Source organism: Gossypium hirsutum, chromosome D04 (assembly GCF_007990345.1).
Source record: "Gossypium hirsutum isolate 1008001.06 chromosome D04, Gossypium_hirsutum_v2.1, whole genome shotgun sequence".
NCBI lineage: Eukaryota > Viridiplantae > Streptophyta > Magnoliopsida > Malvales > Malvaceae > Gossypium > Gossypium hirsutum.
The window spans coordinates 8,108,533-8,125,221 of record NC_053440.1 but is presented as its reverse complement, the minus strand read 5'-3'; the positions used below and the strand labels follow the sequence as shown (position 1 = coordinate 8,125,221).

Genomic DNA, 16,689 nt, shown 5'->3' with positions numbered 1-16,689 from the left:
AAGGGATGATTGATGGATTCCAATAGAAAGCCTATGCAAGGTTTAGTTAACCCAAAAGTATGAGTTAACCCAAGACAAAAAAGGCGAGAGATCAAACCACCGCAAAAATACTATGAATGAAATCTCATGGCATATGCTCTAAGTGTTGCAGAGAGCATTAATTCAACCAACCCTTTAACTTATTCATAGCGGGTTTGGGCTTCTGATTCTAACAAGTGGCTCGTTTCCATGGAAGAAAAGATGGAGTCTTTTCAAAAGAATGAGACATGACAGCTTGTTAAACCACCCACTAAAAAGAAAATAGTTGGTTGCAAGTGGGTGTTCAAAAAGATAGAAGGTTCAGATCAAGGTGACATGAGATATAAGGTGAGATTGGTTACAAAGGGCTACAGCCAAATGGAGGGAGTTGATTTTTATGATGTTTTCTTTTCAGTTGTGAAGCACACGTCCATTCGGGCACTTTTGGCTCTTGTTGCATCAAACAATCTAGAGTTAGAGCAGTTCGATGTGAAAATTGCATTCATTCATGGGGATTTGGAGGAGGAAATTTATATGCAGTAACTTGAAGGCTTCAAGATTAAAGGTAATGAAGACCATGTTTGTCTTCTTCAAAAATCATTATAAAGACTGAAGCAGTCTCCTCAGCAGTGGTACAAAACATGTGATTCGTTCATGTTAGGTATTGGTTTCATTTGAAGTAAGTATGATAGTTAAGTTTATCTAAAATGTTTAGATAATGGATCATTTATTTATTTGTTACTTTATGTTGATGATATGTTAATTGCAGTTCAGAATCCATCTGAAATTGAATGGCTTAAAACCATGCTTAACTCTAAGTTTGAGATGAAGGATCTTGGTGCAACCAAAAAAACTTTAGAGATGGAAATTTCGAGAGATCAACACTCCGAAAAGCTATTTCTGTCATAACAAAAATACATTGAAAAGATTCTCAAGCGGTTTGGAATGTAAGATTCTAAATCAGTTAGTACTCCCTTAGCTGCACACTTTAGACTTTCGGCTTCAAATTCACTACAAATTGATGACGAAGAAAGGTACATGTCCTTGATTCCCTATTCTAGTACAGTCGAAAGCCTAATGTATGCATGGTTTGTACTAATTTGGATATTTCACATGTTGTTACTGTTGTAAGTAGATATATGGCCAAACCTAGAAAATTGCATTGGCAAGTTGTTAAGTAGATTCTAAGATATTTAAGATCGATATTTCAGAAGGTCTAGTCGGCTATGTAGATTTAGATTATGTCAGAGACCTAAAAAAAGAAGATATTTTACAAATTATCTGTTTCTTTTCGAAAATTACACTATTAGTTGGAAAGTCGCCTTTCAAGCCACTATAGCTCTATCTACTACCGAAGTTGAGTATATGGCAATCACAGAAACTGTTAAAAAAGCCATTTGGTTGAGAGGTCTACTCAGAGAGCTGGTTGATAAAAATGAAAAATATTGTCATATATTGCGATAGTCAAAATGTCATACATCTCACTAAAGATTGGATGCATCGCGAAAGAACAAAGAATATAGATATTCGGTACCACTTCATTTGAGGGGTGATTGCTTAAAGAGATGTTATGATTCACAAAATCGGCACATAGAACAATCCAGCAGACATGATGACAAAGAGTCTTCTAATTTTCAAGTTCCAGCATTGCTTATACTTGGTAAGCATTCGACAGAGATCGAGTTGCGCCCCTGGTGGGACTCAACAAAGTAGGCATTTCAAAAATACAAGTCAAGATGGAGATTTGTGGAGTGTGTCTCACATTTCAGATGAAATAGGGTTGACATCAGGACGAGAAAGAGCTGATGTCTCGATAACACAATATCGACATCACGATGAGAAGATTCATCGCGTCCCAACAATGCGATGAAGGGCATCTCAACGAGGTAGCATGCCGCATCATGACAATGCGATGTGTTCCCTACTCAAACAGGTTTCTTCTCCTTGTCAAGCTCTATTATAGTTTCTCAGTCTAACTCTGATTATCCTAGGGATTTTTAGTCATATTTTTACATGAAATTCAACCTATAAATAGGCCTCTTAGCAACCCTAGATAGTTTAAAATAAAAATAATAAAATTAAGAGAGAGTTTGTGGGAATTTCGGGGAATTTTTGTATTTTGAGTTCAAGGCTTATTTGTTTCTCCATCTTGAATCCCCTTTTGATTTTTTCCATTTTAGTGAAGTTTTCTTTGCCTATGGACTTTTATCCTCTTCTGAGGGAGTTTTTCAAGTAAATATTTGTGTCCAATTTTCTTGGTTTTCGTTCATGCTCGTTACATAATTCAAGTTCAACCCAACACTACTGATGAGGCGTGGAACACAATATATTTTGAATGTATCAGTGATGCACTGAGTGCTAGTTATATTGGTTTGATAGTTGGATGATTCGTATATCCATCTTGAGTCTGTGTCTGGTTAATAGGGATTATAAAATATGCAAATTGATAAATGATAATGAATATTGATTGATGATTTTGAATTTTTATATGAACATTATAGCATTGATAATAACATGTGAAATACATTACGAACAGTTACTATGAGCGTTAAGGATTGATACGGTTATAAAATGAATCAATAGATTTGAGTATGAAATAAGAAAGTGGAATGGTTCATTTGAATTTAATATTAAATGTATTTGGTTACTTGTTTATAATTGATTTTTTTAAAAAAATCATGTTAGCACCATTATGCCCTATTGCTAAACATACAATTTTGTTTGTTCTGTGTACAGGTTTTGAATGAGAACTTTAGTAGACTCAAGCTCAAGCATCCAGTTTCTCCAAATTCAGCTCAGAAGACATACATGTACCTAAGTTAGTTGGTATGCTCTTAAGTCAATATTTGGTACTTTTAACTTTAAATTGTATCACTTGATTTGTGATTATCTATGTTTGTTTATGTAAGTTTAAATGTGTTAGTTAGTAAATTAAATCTTAATGCTTTGAATACTATGATTTAATGACATTTAATTCTATTTACATGTGTTAAATTGATGATTTTACTTTGGTGTAATATTTGGGTATGTTTTAGATACAATTAGGTGATGTTTGAATGTTTGAAAGTGTGCATTTTAGGCTATTTGACCATTAAGTCTCGAGATAGCGAAATCATTTCTCAAGACCATTAGAACAAAAACTTACCATATTATACATCCAATTGCTTAATGTCTCAAGATATGTTAATTTGGTCTTGAGATAAACTCATCTAGGTCTTGAGACCAATGACTTATGTCTCGAAACAAGGGTCAATCGAAGCTAAATATCTTTTATCTTGTTCCAATTCTAAAGACATGAAAATATTGAAGCTAAAATAGGAGGCGTCGAAGACATGTCTTGAGGACTTTTGTTTCGAGACATGAGCTCCATTGTCTCGAGACATGTAAAATTTAAAGTAAATTTTCAAAAACTTAAAGTAAATTTTCAAAAACTTATGATGAGGCAAGTCTTGAGACATAGAGTTCATGTCTCAAGATATTGTTAAAATTTGACAAAAAGAGTTTGAATTTGATTCTTATGCTTATATTTAACCTCATTTACACCTGAATGCTTAAATTGTGATTGAAATGTGTTTATGTGGTTTAATTATACGAAATTACATGTATGTTTAGTATGAGTTGCTCTGATAATGAATGTGTCATCTTATACTCGGATTTGACGACCGAGTCGGGTGTAGGGTGTTACAATATGCACCGTTATTTATTCATCGCAGCTTGTGAAGACAACAAAGATACTCACAAAATAGATCTGCAGACTGAAAGAGAGAAGACACATAAAGTGAATGGAAAAAAGATAGAAAAAAGATTGGTTGGAAGGAGAAAAAGACTAGTGGTAGCTAATTTGGAAGTTGACACCACCATTGGACAAAACCAAACAAAAAAAAAAAACCGCTTGAAGAAAAAAAATATTAATTATATTTAAATGTATTATATCATATTTCTACCCTCAAGTAGACAAACCTAAATTCCAAAAACAAAAAACAATTGGGGTCATATAATTAATACATAGATGCATACATGTATTTATATATATATAAGCTTTAATAATGGCAATCTGAAAAATTCACCTAATAGTTCTCTACATTTTTATAGTTCATAAATTTCGTGGGGAACAAATTAAATTGTGAGAGTTTTGAGAGGAGGATTGCTATTATTATCTGCAACCGTCCCTACTTGCTCTTTGCCATTGTCCACTAATTAGTGCAGGGTTTTCAAAAAAGAAAACAAAGAATATTACTAAATTTTCCTTTTTAATATATTTATATAATTCTAAAAAAACATATGATGAATATATCTTTATTTATTAATTAGTCTGTTTAAATACCAATTAATTGATTTTTTTAATCCATTGAATGAGACTTAACACCTATCCATGGCCATGCGTTTGGGATTTTTTCCCTCTCAATTGAAAGTTTTTATTTCATACATATTTTTTTTAATTTTTTTAATCTTTTTAATACAATTTTAAGACACATAATTTTTTTAACTTATATGTTATAATTAAATATAAGCTTAAAATATTATTATTAAATAGTAATTTCAATTAGACTAATGGAATTAAAAATAAAATTATCAAAATCTATAAATCAAGCTTGTTTGGATTAGACAAGTAATTTGGTCCTTGTATGCTACTAGTTTAAGGTCATAGAAAATGAAATGTTATTAGCAACAACTAGCAAAATTGTAGCAATGATTTATGTAAGGGTGGTTTGCTTGCAAGGACCCATCAATCTAATTGTCTGTTGAGGCTTAACCAAACTAAATAATTGATTGTTGTAGGCAATGAACCCATGCGGTGGTTTTTATTTTGAAAAATTATTTGGTATCTTCAAGTTGAAGCTTTTTCAAGTGTACTATAAGTAGTAAAAAAATAAATAAATGTGAGACTTGTCATAAGTCTAAAAGAACTTTTTTTTTATTTTTGAAAATTAAAAGAGAAAGAAAATAAACAATCAAAGCATAGTATGCAACAAAATCATCCATTCTCACACCAACAAGTGTTGGTACAATATTAAGCTATATTGTATTTTTTAATAAAAGAATTTAAGTTTAAATTTTGAAAATGATAATTTTCAACAACTGTCCTTAAATTGCTTTGATGGTGGGGTGTTCATGGGGTTTAGCCTATGGTGGTAATAAAAAGAGGAGAAAATATTGTGTTTTTATTTTTATTTTATAAAATATCATTATATCATTCGACATAAAATTGAATAAAACACCATTTCCTTTTCCTTATGCTTTCACCTAAAATCAACAATTGACCAATCTATTTTAAAAAAATCTAGTTATTGATGTAGTGGTAATTGAAATATATGACTTAAATTTTTATCCCAATCAAATTTTGGGTTAATCCTAATTTCCTTTTAATCAAAACGAAAAAAGCTTTAGACTTGACCAACCCATGTAAAATATTTTGTAACAAAACAATTATATTTGACCATTACAATATATTACGTTGGCGATATGAAATTTTATAATTGAATCCAATATTTTGTATATTTTTTACAAAATATATTTTATTATAACCTATAACTTGTAAAACTCACCTGAAGCTTTAACCCTAGAAGTGACATGCCATACATCCAATGGAGGATTAGTTCTTTAAGCTTTTTGAGTAAAGGGCTGTGGAACTCCAAATATAAGTCTAGAAAAAGAATGAGCTTTGTTTTTGTGTGTAAAATTAGCCCTTCTTAAAATTATATGTTGTCCAAAGCCTGTTCTAAAATTAAAAACTTCAAGTTAGCCCAATATAAAATTGTGAACATCCACTTGAATTGTCTAACATGGGCTGATGTTCATTTCGGCAAAGTTCAACAATTATAACTACCTTCCCATTCATACTTAAAATATTCGGAGTTAAAATAAAATAGTTTTGAAATAGTGAAATTTAAGTCAAAGTAAATCTAAAAATAATTCACACATTATTTATATAGATTAAGAGATAAACGTCATATATCAAAATCCTAAAATTATTACCAATATTGATGTTTAAAAACTTTGATAATCTTAAATAAATTTTACTCAATAACCCTAAATTTTTTTTTACAAGCCATTTTTTTCTCTTTTGTTTTGTCCAACGACGATGCTAGCTTCCGGGTTGGCTATTGCCTGCCTTTTTCTCCCTGCCACCAACCCTCTCTTTCTTTCTTCTTCTCATTCACTCAATTTGTCTTCTCTCTTTTCAATTTCTAGATCTATTTTGTAGGTATCTTTATTGTTTTCACAAACTATGATGGATAGATGATGATGTTTGTCATCGCTAAAACTCTATTGGCCACCTATAGTTTTCCTTAGAAAGTAGGTGACTCCTCACCGACTTCTTAATTTGTTTTAATTTTAAGAGTATTTCAAAATAATAAATGATTTCACGAGTTAGTTTGGACCCATGTTGTCTTAAGTTTTTTTTTTTGTTTTCTACTATTTAATAAGTCTTCACTTTTAGAAGTTTTTGTTTACTTTTGTAGCATGTTTTTTTAGTCTTGTTTATGCATGTAGTATTACTTTTGCAAGTGATTTTAAGAATGGTTTTATCATCGTCCTCTCCAATTTGGTGGATGCTTGATTCTTTTGCCAATTTTTGTTTGCCACTTTGGACCATTCGAGACAAATTTCCTTATCATATTAAGTGCTTGTAATCATTCCAAATATGTCGTGCTTAAGTAGTGACAGAGCCAATTGTCAATGTGCCATAATGTTCTATTAGTGGTGAGTTTTGAAATATTAATAGTTGGAGTCTTTGATGCCTATAATTGAAACCTGCAACTCAGACATCAAAGACTTCAACCATGCTATTTCAGCAGCGGCATGTTCAAGACTCCTATACTCAGCTTTTGTTGTGGATTGCGACACAACTTGTTGCTTTCTTGATGCTCAAAAGACTAGATTGGCTCCTAGAAACACACAAAACCTCATAGTAGACCTCCTATCATCTGGATCAGTGCCCTAGTTTGCATCAAAATAACCAACGAATGACAACTAAGAACCAACGGTGAAGGAGATTCCATAATCTAAAGTAGCTTGAAGAGACTGTAGAATACATTTTACAGTTTTAAAATGTTAATCTAAGGGTCTGTGCATAAACTGACAAACCTTATTGACAGCAAAAGCAATATTAGGCCTTGTGATACTATATATTGAAGAGCTCCCACAATACTTCTATACACAGATTCATTCTCCATGGGGCTGTCGACATGTGCAGACAGAAAACAAGACATAACCCTAGGGGTAGGAGTACCTTTTGCTTGATGCATATGAGCCTTCCTCAATAAATCATCTATGTATTTCCTTTGAGAAAGAAACAAACTAGTAGAAGTATAAGATGCCTCTATACCTAAGAATTAACTCAATAAATCATCTATGTAATTCCTTTGAGAGAGAAACAAACTAGTAGAAGTATAAGATGCCTCTATACCTAAGAATTAACTCAATTTGCCAAGATCTTTAAGAGAAAATGCAGAATCCAAGTCTCAAACAAACCTATCAATACTAGTTTGGCTGCTACCAGTGATAATTTTGTCATTGACATAGACAAGAACATAGATGACCACATCCTTTGTTCGCTTGATGAAAAGAGAGGCATTAAACTTTGACAAAATAAAACTTGTAGCAAGCAAATACTACCTGAGTTAATGAAATGAAGCCTTGGGAGCCTGTTTGATACCATAAAAAGCCTTATTCAACCTTTACACTAACAGTACATCGCCTTTTTGTTGCTGAAAACCAGGAGGTTGATGTATCTAGATCTCTTCTGAAAGATCTTCATTGAAAAAAGTATTATTAATATCCACCTGTCTCAACTACCAGTCAAAACTTACAACCAAGAAAACTAGCTGACTACTGAGGGCTGCAAAAACACATGACTCTTGGAACGAGAGTGAGACTACGAGCCGGAAGGGTCAACTGCTTCATTTTTGTTAATAGAGATAAAAAATGAAGATTCATCAAATACAACATGTCGTGTAACAAACAGTCTACCAATCAAGTCTAGACACTTATAACCATTTGATTCTGTGCTAAACCTAACAAAAGTATAAGGTTGTGATCGATATTGAAGCTTATGATTGTTGTAAGACCTCAAGTATGGATAACAACAACAACCAAACACTTTAAGACTAAGATAATTCAGCTTCTTCTTGTACAAAACCTCATGAAATGATCTCCCTTCTAACATGGAAGTAGGAAGAATGTTGAATAGAAACAAAGCATGAAGAAACACATGCGCTCACAAATGCATAGGAAGATTAGCCTGTGCCATCAACGCTAACCCAGTTTTTGCTGTGTCTATTTTTTCTGTCAACCACACCATTCTGCTCCAATGTATAGGGGCAAGTCAACCGATGTTGTACACCTATCGTGGATAGTACTTTAGTAAAGCAATGAAATTCCCTTCCTTAATCACTCTGAAACACCTTAATCTTGTTGTTAAATTAAACTTCAACAAGATTTTTGAAATTAGAGAAATCGATCAAGAAATTCTGACTTGTGTTTAATAAAGTAAATACATGTATATCGACTATGTACATCAACAAAAGAAACATAGTACAAACAGTCTTCTGAGGAAATATGAGCAAGTCCTCATAGATCTGAAACAACCAGTTCAAATGCAGAAGAAGGCAACGTTGTGTGATTTCCCTAGTTTACACATTGAACACACCTTGTGAATGTCAGACTTAGAAGGCTTCAAATTACAACTAGTCAATATTGTTTGAACTACTTTATTACATGGGTGGCAAATTCTTTTGTGCCATGATCAAATGAAGATTCAGAAAACTCAGAGACTAAACAAGAACCGCAGAATAGATGACTGGCGAGCTGCCTGGTGGACAGATGACTAGTAGACTGCTTGGCGGACATGTGACTAGCGAATTGCTTCATCCTAAATTGGTGAGACATCAAATAGATACAAGCCTTCATGCACACTCTCCACTAGCAAAACATTCCATGTTTGGTTATCCTTCACAAAACATCGAAGAGGGTGAAAGTCAAAATAAACATGATTATTCTTGGCAAACTAAACAATATACAATAGATTCTTGCACACTTTAGGAACATGTATAATGTTCTTGAGTCACAAAACCCTAGAACTAGAATAAATAAAAGAAGAACCAATATGAGCAACAGGCACGCTGAAACTATTGCCCACAACAAGCTTACCAGTACATGTATAATCAACATCAGTAGGTATATTTGACAAATCATTAGTGACATGATTCGTAGCTCCTAAGTTTGGATACCACTGTTGACCCGAGTTGTAGGGTGAGGTCGAAACAAAATGGCACCTTGGTGAAATGGATGATGGAGCCTTAACATGCATGGAATACCTACACTGGTTGCGATCAGAAACACATCACTGATGGTGAGACTTGTTTGAGTACTTCAGTTGATCATTGAAGTTATGGAAATTAACAGACATATGTTGTTCGTGATTAACATCAGAAACACTTGAAAATGATTCATCAAATCGATAATAGCATTTTTGGACTACATGTCCAATCTTGCTACACAACTAACACTGAGGTTGATTTTGAGAAAAACGGCCTCCGCGACCTTTGAATTGTTGACGTCAACCACCATAGGATCCTCCTTTAAATTTTTTGTGATTCTGACTGCGACCTCTACCACCTACTTTGCTTTCATTATTTTTCTGAGACTGAACAACATTGGCCTCTAAAGGAATACTCGCTACAAACTCCAACAGTTGTGTCTCGTAATCTAACAACATCTCAGTAAGCATATCTAGAGAAACATTCATAGCTGAGGCTACCACGTGAACTGACTTATACTCCAATGGTAATCGTACCAAAATAATACTGATTTGTTCAGGATTGGATACTAGACTACTGGCTGTAGTGAGAACAGCACACATGTTCCTTATCTTAGCCAAATATTCTTTAATGGACAATTGCCCTTTTTTCTGGGAATAAAGGCTATGTCTCAGACTAGAAATCTTCATGCTTGACTTAGCAACAAATTGTTTTTCAATTGCAAGCCAGACATCTACACTCGTGCAAGCACTAGTGAGGTAAACAAGAACCTCATCGCACACAGTTGACAAAAGCCAAGACGCCAAGAGTTTTTCCTGTTGATTATGCGCCAATAACACAGGATTTTCCACACATAGACCATTGATGTCAACAAGAAATTGAGATGGAACATTGATAGTTCCTAAAACAAAATCTTACAAGTTACACCCTTCAAGAATCAACATAATCTGATGTTTCCACAAAAGAAAATTTGTTTCATTGAGCTTAACAGTATCATGCTTAGGAAATTATGGAACACGTTTACTCACTGTGCAATAATCGTACCCAGGATCCAAGTGACGAGAAGATACCTGTGTAGCACCGTTACCATCATTAGCAGATTGTCGATGACTACCACCATCTCCTTAGATTGCTTATTGAGCCATCATACACCAACGAAACTGCAACGACTTTCCACAACACTCTACCCTCAGCAAGAAACCATAGTTCTTGATACCATGGTAAAATATTAACAGATAGAGAAAGTACACATGAACCTTAAAGAATCAAGGAAGAGAGAACATCAAAGAGAAAGAAAGAATAATTTCTTCACTAAGTCCAACATGAATATAAAGAACCCACAACTATAGTATTTATACTAAGCTTTAACAAGAAAAGAATAACAACCTAAATCAACTAACTCAATAACTTACTAACAACCTAACTGCTGCACCTGCAGTTAAGCAGAATGAATTAATAAACTTTTAAATTCTACTTAACTATTGTTGCAACTCATTCCTTAACATTGAGGCTGAAGCCTTTGTTGTATTTATGGAGCTTGTCCTTAATTGTCTATGACGTGTATTTTTTTCCTCTATATGATTCATTTATGGAATGAATTAATAAAATTTTCATTTAAAAAAACTTTTACCAATATTGTCATAATCTCAATAGCTAAAAAGATTTCAACATGAAAAAGAATAAACACATAATTGAATTGAATTGAATTTCAACATTTTAAAATCAATTTTTTTCTCAATTTGACAAGAATAATATTATAATATATCTATAAAGGCATGTTAATTGTTCTTATGATCAAATCATTTGTAATTATTTTAAAACTATCATATGATTAATATCCTATTTTTCTTAGAAAAATGTGTTCGACTTTTTTTATATAAAGCTTAACAAAAAAATACTTTTATTTTATTTTATTTTATTTTGTCAAATAGGGTCCCCTTATGAACAACTGCTTAACCAACTCAACCCTTTACTCTTCAATGCAATGCACCGTCCTTATAAAAAGGTAACTAAACTATTTATTAGGGTTCTTTTTTCTTTCTTTCTTTTTTATTGCTTTATACCAACTCTAGTTGGTTTAATTCACCTCTAAATTCAACTACCTTCAACCCCAAAAATTTATTTCCTCAATTTATGATTATTTTCATATAATAATTAGATTTAAGAGTCTCTTAATAACGTACTTAATTTGTGTTTAAAGTATGAAAATTTTGATGAAAAATTTCTCAGAAAAATGAGAGAAAATATCTGATACCATTTTGTAATCATCAGTGCATGATAATTTAGGTTTTTTTTTAAATTTCTTTTCAATAATATAATAATTCAAACGTTGCCTTACAACATGTGTGAGCAAAGTTTAATAACTAAAAGCGTTTTCTAACATTTTTTTAAATATACAAATTATTAACTAGTAAAAGCTTGAACATAAGTTTCATGGGAAACGACAATGATGAATAACTAGAAAAATGGTTGAAATAAGCAATGATACTAATTTTTATTTATAAGGTTTGAATCGTGTGAATTAGGTGCTAAACAAAAACTTAACCAGTGTTTGAAGTAAATTTTAATGCAAACTTTAAACTTGTTAAATTTCACATTTTAAAATGATCGTGGAATTAAGTGACTTCCATGTGCAATTTGACTCCAAAGTAAAATCATGAAGGAAAGAAACAAATGCACCCCACAATAGGATAAAGTTATTTGCTTTTTGAGTTTCATAATAATGAAGGTAACCCTATAATTTCGGTAGATCCTTGATATAAGGCAAATCTTCTTTATTCCCACTCATCTTCATCTAAATTCAAAATAGATTGGGAATAAAATCTTTTTATATATCACATCAAACTAGACATAATATCTATATATTTGTAATTATATCCAGAAGCAACCCCATAAAGCTAGAAGCACTAAATTATGTGAAATTGATTCAATAATTTCATTAAGTGTATTTTTGGAAACTATGGTGAATTGAGATGCAGATAGATTTTTTACCCACCAGTCAGAATAGATAAAATAATAGCATAGCATTTTTTACCTTCTAGAGTATTACATTTCTCTCCCTAATTATAATGTAAGTTTTGATTATATTAAGCAGGATCAAAAGGGATATTTTAGATTTGGGAATTAAGAATAAATTTATCAAAAGGGATAAATTAATATTGGTAGAAACCACTAATTAGTTTGAGATTCATTACCTTCTAACCTTCAAGGAATAGTTGTCACTTAAATCATGGAAAATAATGTAAAAGAAAATGTTAATCCATGTCTAGTGATGTCAATGAAATGATTGAGAAATATTAAATAAGGACCTATTTTTCGCTGAATCAAGTAAAAGTAATGTATTGGGTGAAACTAATTCTGAAATTAGTAACTTTTTTTTAATTTTTGCCAAGACATTGGTTTGGAAAAAAACTAACACAAAAGATATTTATAAAGGTAAAATTGTTAATTAAGTTGAAAGTTGCTATATGAAGACTCAAACTCAAATTTTATCTTGAAAAAAAAATTAAGTATTAAATTTAAGTTATAAACTTCATTTAATATGTTACTTAAAATTAAATAGAGTATAATTGAATTTTCGATAAAATGATAATATAATCTAAAAAAATAAAATAAAAATAACTATTTTTTTTACCTTGATCTCTTATAGTAGATACACTTAGTAGTTTTTTTTTTACCTTGATGTCTTATATATTTGTTCCTAATATGTATGAGCTAAGTGAAAAAAAAGTACCCTTCCCAAAAAGTCCCAACCTTGTTGACATGAAATTCTCTATAAATGCTCCACACTCAAAACCTACCTATCTTCACCTCATACCCTCTTCCTTCATTACATCACATTCCTTACTCGCTTTGTAGCAATTAAGCCAATGGCAAAACTTGTGGCTGCTTTCTTCTTGGCTCTCATTGCCATCTCCATGCTTCAAGTTATGGTGTGTATCCAATCCTTTTTCCCATTACATTCAACTATTAAAACCAAAATTCCATTGCAATTTCCAGAAATTGAAAAAGTTTTCCTTTGATTTCTCTTCATTTATAGGTCTTGGCATCGCACGGACATGGAGGTCATCATTATGATCAAGTAATGCTACATCCCTTTTTTAATATTTTCTTGAACCTTTTGAGAAGAAGTTAATTCTCACATTCTTTTGATCTGCAGAAACATTACGGCCCTGGAAGCCTCAAGAGTTACCGTAAGCAAACTTCAACTCATCTCACATTTTTCTTTTGCTTTTCTCTTAAAGATCTCATCTGAAACATTGGAAAACAGTAACATGGTAAAAAAGAAAAAAAAGAAAGAAAGAAAACCCAGTAGTAAAAAGTTTCATAAATATTACTCTTTCTTGAATGGATGAGCAGAATGTCCATCACAGTGCTCGAGGAGATGCAGCAAAACCCAATACCATAAACCATGCATGTTCTTCTGTCAGAAATGTTGCAACAAATGCCTCTGTGTGCCCCCTGGTTATTATGGGAACAAAGCTGTTTGCCCTTGCTACAACAATTGGAAGACCAAAGAAGGAGGACCCAAGTGCCCTTAAAAATTCTTATTTCATAATTTATGCCTAATGCTTACATTGTTATTATTACCGTCTGTTTTTTTTTTTTAGGAAATGTGATGGGTTTTGTATCAATTTGTCACTCCATTGAGGGACCATACCCTCTAAGTGAGAGTGGCTAAACAAAATTTTATTAATGAAGGTGTTATTTACTTGATTGTCTAAGCTTTTCCTTTTTGTTTTTGACGATTGGGACATTGGGTTACTTGTGAATTTTAGTGAAAAATTAAATCAGTAATTTTTTTTATCCAGAATTAAGAGGAAAGGATTGTCCAAGTTTAAATCCGTGTTAACATATAAATAAATTGTCATTATATCGATGGGTAGTTGATATCAATAAAATATTCATATTATATCTTGTACAAACATTTTAAAAAGAATGGATTCAAATTTGGTGGGTTGCAGAACTCCAAAGCTGAATCAATTTGTGTCTCTGGATCTGTCCTTTTGCCCTAAATTAGAGGGGAGAGATCTCATAGGCTTTGGATATGGAACATGTTTGTCTCTTGGAGAGCCGACTTGCTGTAATAATGAAGGATATACCCTAAATTGTCAAATACACTATTTTTGTCTTTTTCATAATTGTAATATACCCAAAAAAAAAACACATTATTAATTATAACTTCAAACGAATTAGTTTTTAGAAAATCCAAGAACTGCAAGTGGTACTTATCCATCCTTTGATTAAATTTGGGCTCAAATTCTACAGTTTTGGGCTTAATGTTGGGCCGTTACCATGAAGATATGGGTTTAAAATATTTTTATTTTAGACTTTTCAATAATTTTAATTTTTTAAATACGTTTGATAATTAATAAAAAAAATTATTTGTTAAATTTTTCAATAAAAAAGTGTTGAAAATAATAAGTAGGAGTTACTTATCACTTAATGAAGAATATGTTAAATTAAATTTATTTATTTTATTTATTTATTTTGAAGATTATCTTATCTTTTAACTGTTTCGAATACTATCTTATCAATTATATGATTATTTAAATTAATTACTTTGTTTAAGATATTGAACTCGAATTTCACATTGTTCTCGATTTAAGATTGATAATATTTATATTTATTAAGAATATACTTTATTCCAAATTTTTAATATGTATAAAATATTATTTAAGATTTGAACTTTGTTTAAAATAATATTAAAATTTTAAAATGTAAGGATAGAATTGTAAAATAAAAATTTTCATAATTTAAATTTTAAATTTATCAAATAGTTTAATTATGTTTAGTACTTAATTTTAAATAACATACCAAACAAATTTTATAATTCAAATTCAGTACTTAAATTTTTTAATAACTTAAATTTCAATTTATTAAACAATACCTTAATTTTTTTAGTAATGTTTATCTTAGTTAATTTCATAATATTGAGTAAAACTATTTAATATTTGTAGACATATTCACTTAAGTGACAAAATTAAGCTTTAAGAAATTTGATGTAAGATATATGTATATTTTATATTTAAATTTATTTTAAATTAGGGGATGATACATATTTTTTTAACTTAATTGTGTTTTATACTTATTTAATTCATTTATAGGTTGAAATATATTTCATTTTTAGTTTAATTGTACTTTATATTTATTTGATTTTAATTATAGTTATTTAAATATATATTATTTATAATTGTACTTATATTTGTAACCTTCTTAAAAATATTTATAAACCAACAATATATTCTTCATTAAAAGTTTTAAAAATAATTACAAATATAAAAATTTTAAATTCAAACTGAGCTGGGCTCTTCAATAAAACAATCAATTTTATTTAAAAAATATTTTAAACATAATTTCCTAATCAAGCTTTTCAGAATCGATAGTTGAATTTGTCAAGCCATTGGTTCGTTAGTTCAATCAATCTGATCAGTCCGGATGGTTCGATTAAATAAATTATTAAAAAATTAATGAAAATAAAAAAAATATTAAAATTCAGTTCAACTTATTTTTTTAGACTGAGTAAATCGATCTGTATCAATTTTTGACTCAATCAATCCAAAAACTTTTCTTTAGACCGATACCTCGATTTTAATCTCATCGATCCAATTCAAATAAAAGTGGGTTTAACTATAAATTTAAATTGAGGTGTTACTTGTGCTTCGCAACAGATGTTAAACAGAAAATTCAAATATGGCTACATAGAAAGCCATTAAATTATCTCTGGCTACAACAAAAGGGGTTAAATCATGCTATCCTATGCTACAACAAAAACGGGGATCGACTTTGAAAATGAAAATGGGAGTCGCCACCGATATTTTATTGAGGTGTGATCGGATCACCTTGAAAAAGATTTTAGGTCTGCGAATTTTGAGAAAACAAGTTCGGGGGTTGGTTATGCACGAGGAAGGGTTAGCACCCTCGTGACGCCCAAAATTGGTACCGAATTGATTGTTTAATGTCTTAGATGTCAAAACTTTGAAAAGATTTTAAAATACGATTCTCTGGTGAGAAAACTTGAATAAACTAAATTGAATGATAAGACGCACTTATTTCGCAGAAATAAATTGCCATACTCAGTGAGTTAGGGTGCAACAATTCAATCTTCGAAATTAAATTTGTCCCTTTCTTAAGAAAATCATGTGTTTAATGAAGGTTACTTGATTGTTTAAGTCAATCGAGAAACCAAAATCCAGTAAGTTAGGGTTCAATTTCTCGAAATTCCTAAACCTCAAATATTGCCTTTGTTTTAAAATCGGGACAACAAAATGTTGTATCCAGTAAGTTAGGATCCAACATTTTGTAATCTTAAGAATTTTATTTTAACAATCGTATGGTTTTAACAAAATGAACATTTGACGATCTAAATTCATCGAGAAAAATTGAAGCCCAGTAATTAGGGCACAAT

The 16,689-nt window shown here is 31.0% G+C and overlaps 1 protein-coding gene and 1 long non-coding RNA gene across 2 annotated transcripts; one reads left to right on the top strand and one right to left on the bottom strand.

The window, feature by feature from the left end:
* Positions 1 to 8,482: 8,482 nt before the first annotated feature.
* LOC121216297 (uncharacterized) lies at positions 8,483 to 10,608 on the bottom strand. Its single transcript, XR_005912405.1, has 2 exons — positions 10,352 to 10,608; positions 8,483 to 8,971 (listed from the first exon to the last, which is right to left on the bottom strand). It is a non-coding gene; the product is annotated as an uncharacterized lncRNA (long non-coding RNA).
* Positions 10,609 to 12,997: 2,389 nt separating this feature from the next.
* LOC107937403 (gibberellin-regulated protein 4) lies at positions 12,998 to 14,002 on the top strand. Its single transcript, XM_016870271.2, has 4 exons — positions 12,998 to 13,213; positions 13,321 to 13,362; positions 13,441 to 13,474; positions 13,641 to 14,002. The coding sequence occupies exons 1-4, from the start codon at positions 13,151 to 13,153 to the stop codon at positions 13,820 to 13,822; spliced, it is 321 nt and encodes a 106-aa protein (XP_016725760.1). The 5' UTR covers positions 12,998 to 13,150; the 3' UTR covers positions 13,823 to 14,002.
* Positions 14,003 to 16,689: the final 2,687 nt, after the last annotated feature.

Excerpts from the sequence above, each read along its gene's own strand:
- LOC107937403 (XM_016870271.2), top strand. The coding sequence starts at position 13,151 with ATGGCAAAACTTGTGGCTGCTTTCTTCTTGGCTCTCATTGCCATCTCC. Across the intron at positions 13,214-13,320 it reads TCTCCATGCTTCAAGTTATG|GTCTTGGCATCGCACGGACA; the intron begins GTGTGTATCCAA and ends CTTCATTTATAG. Across the intron at positions 13,363-13,440 it reads GAGGTCATCATTATGATCAA|AAACATTACGGCCCTGGAAG; the intron begins GTAATGCTACAT and ends TTTGATCTGCAG.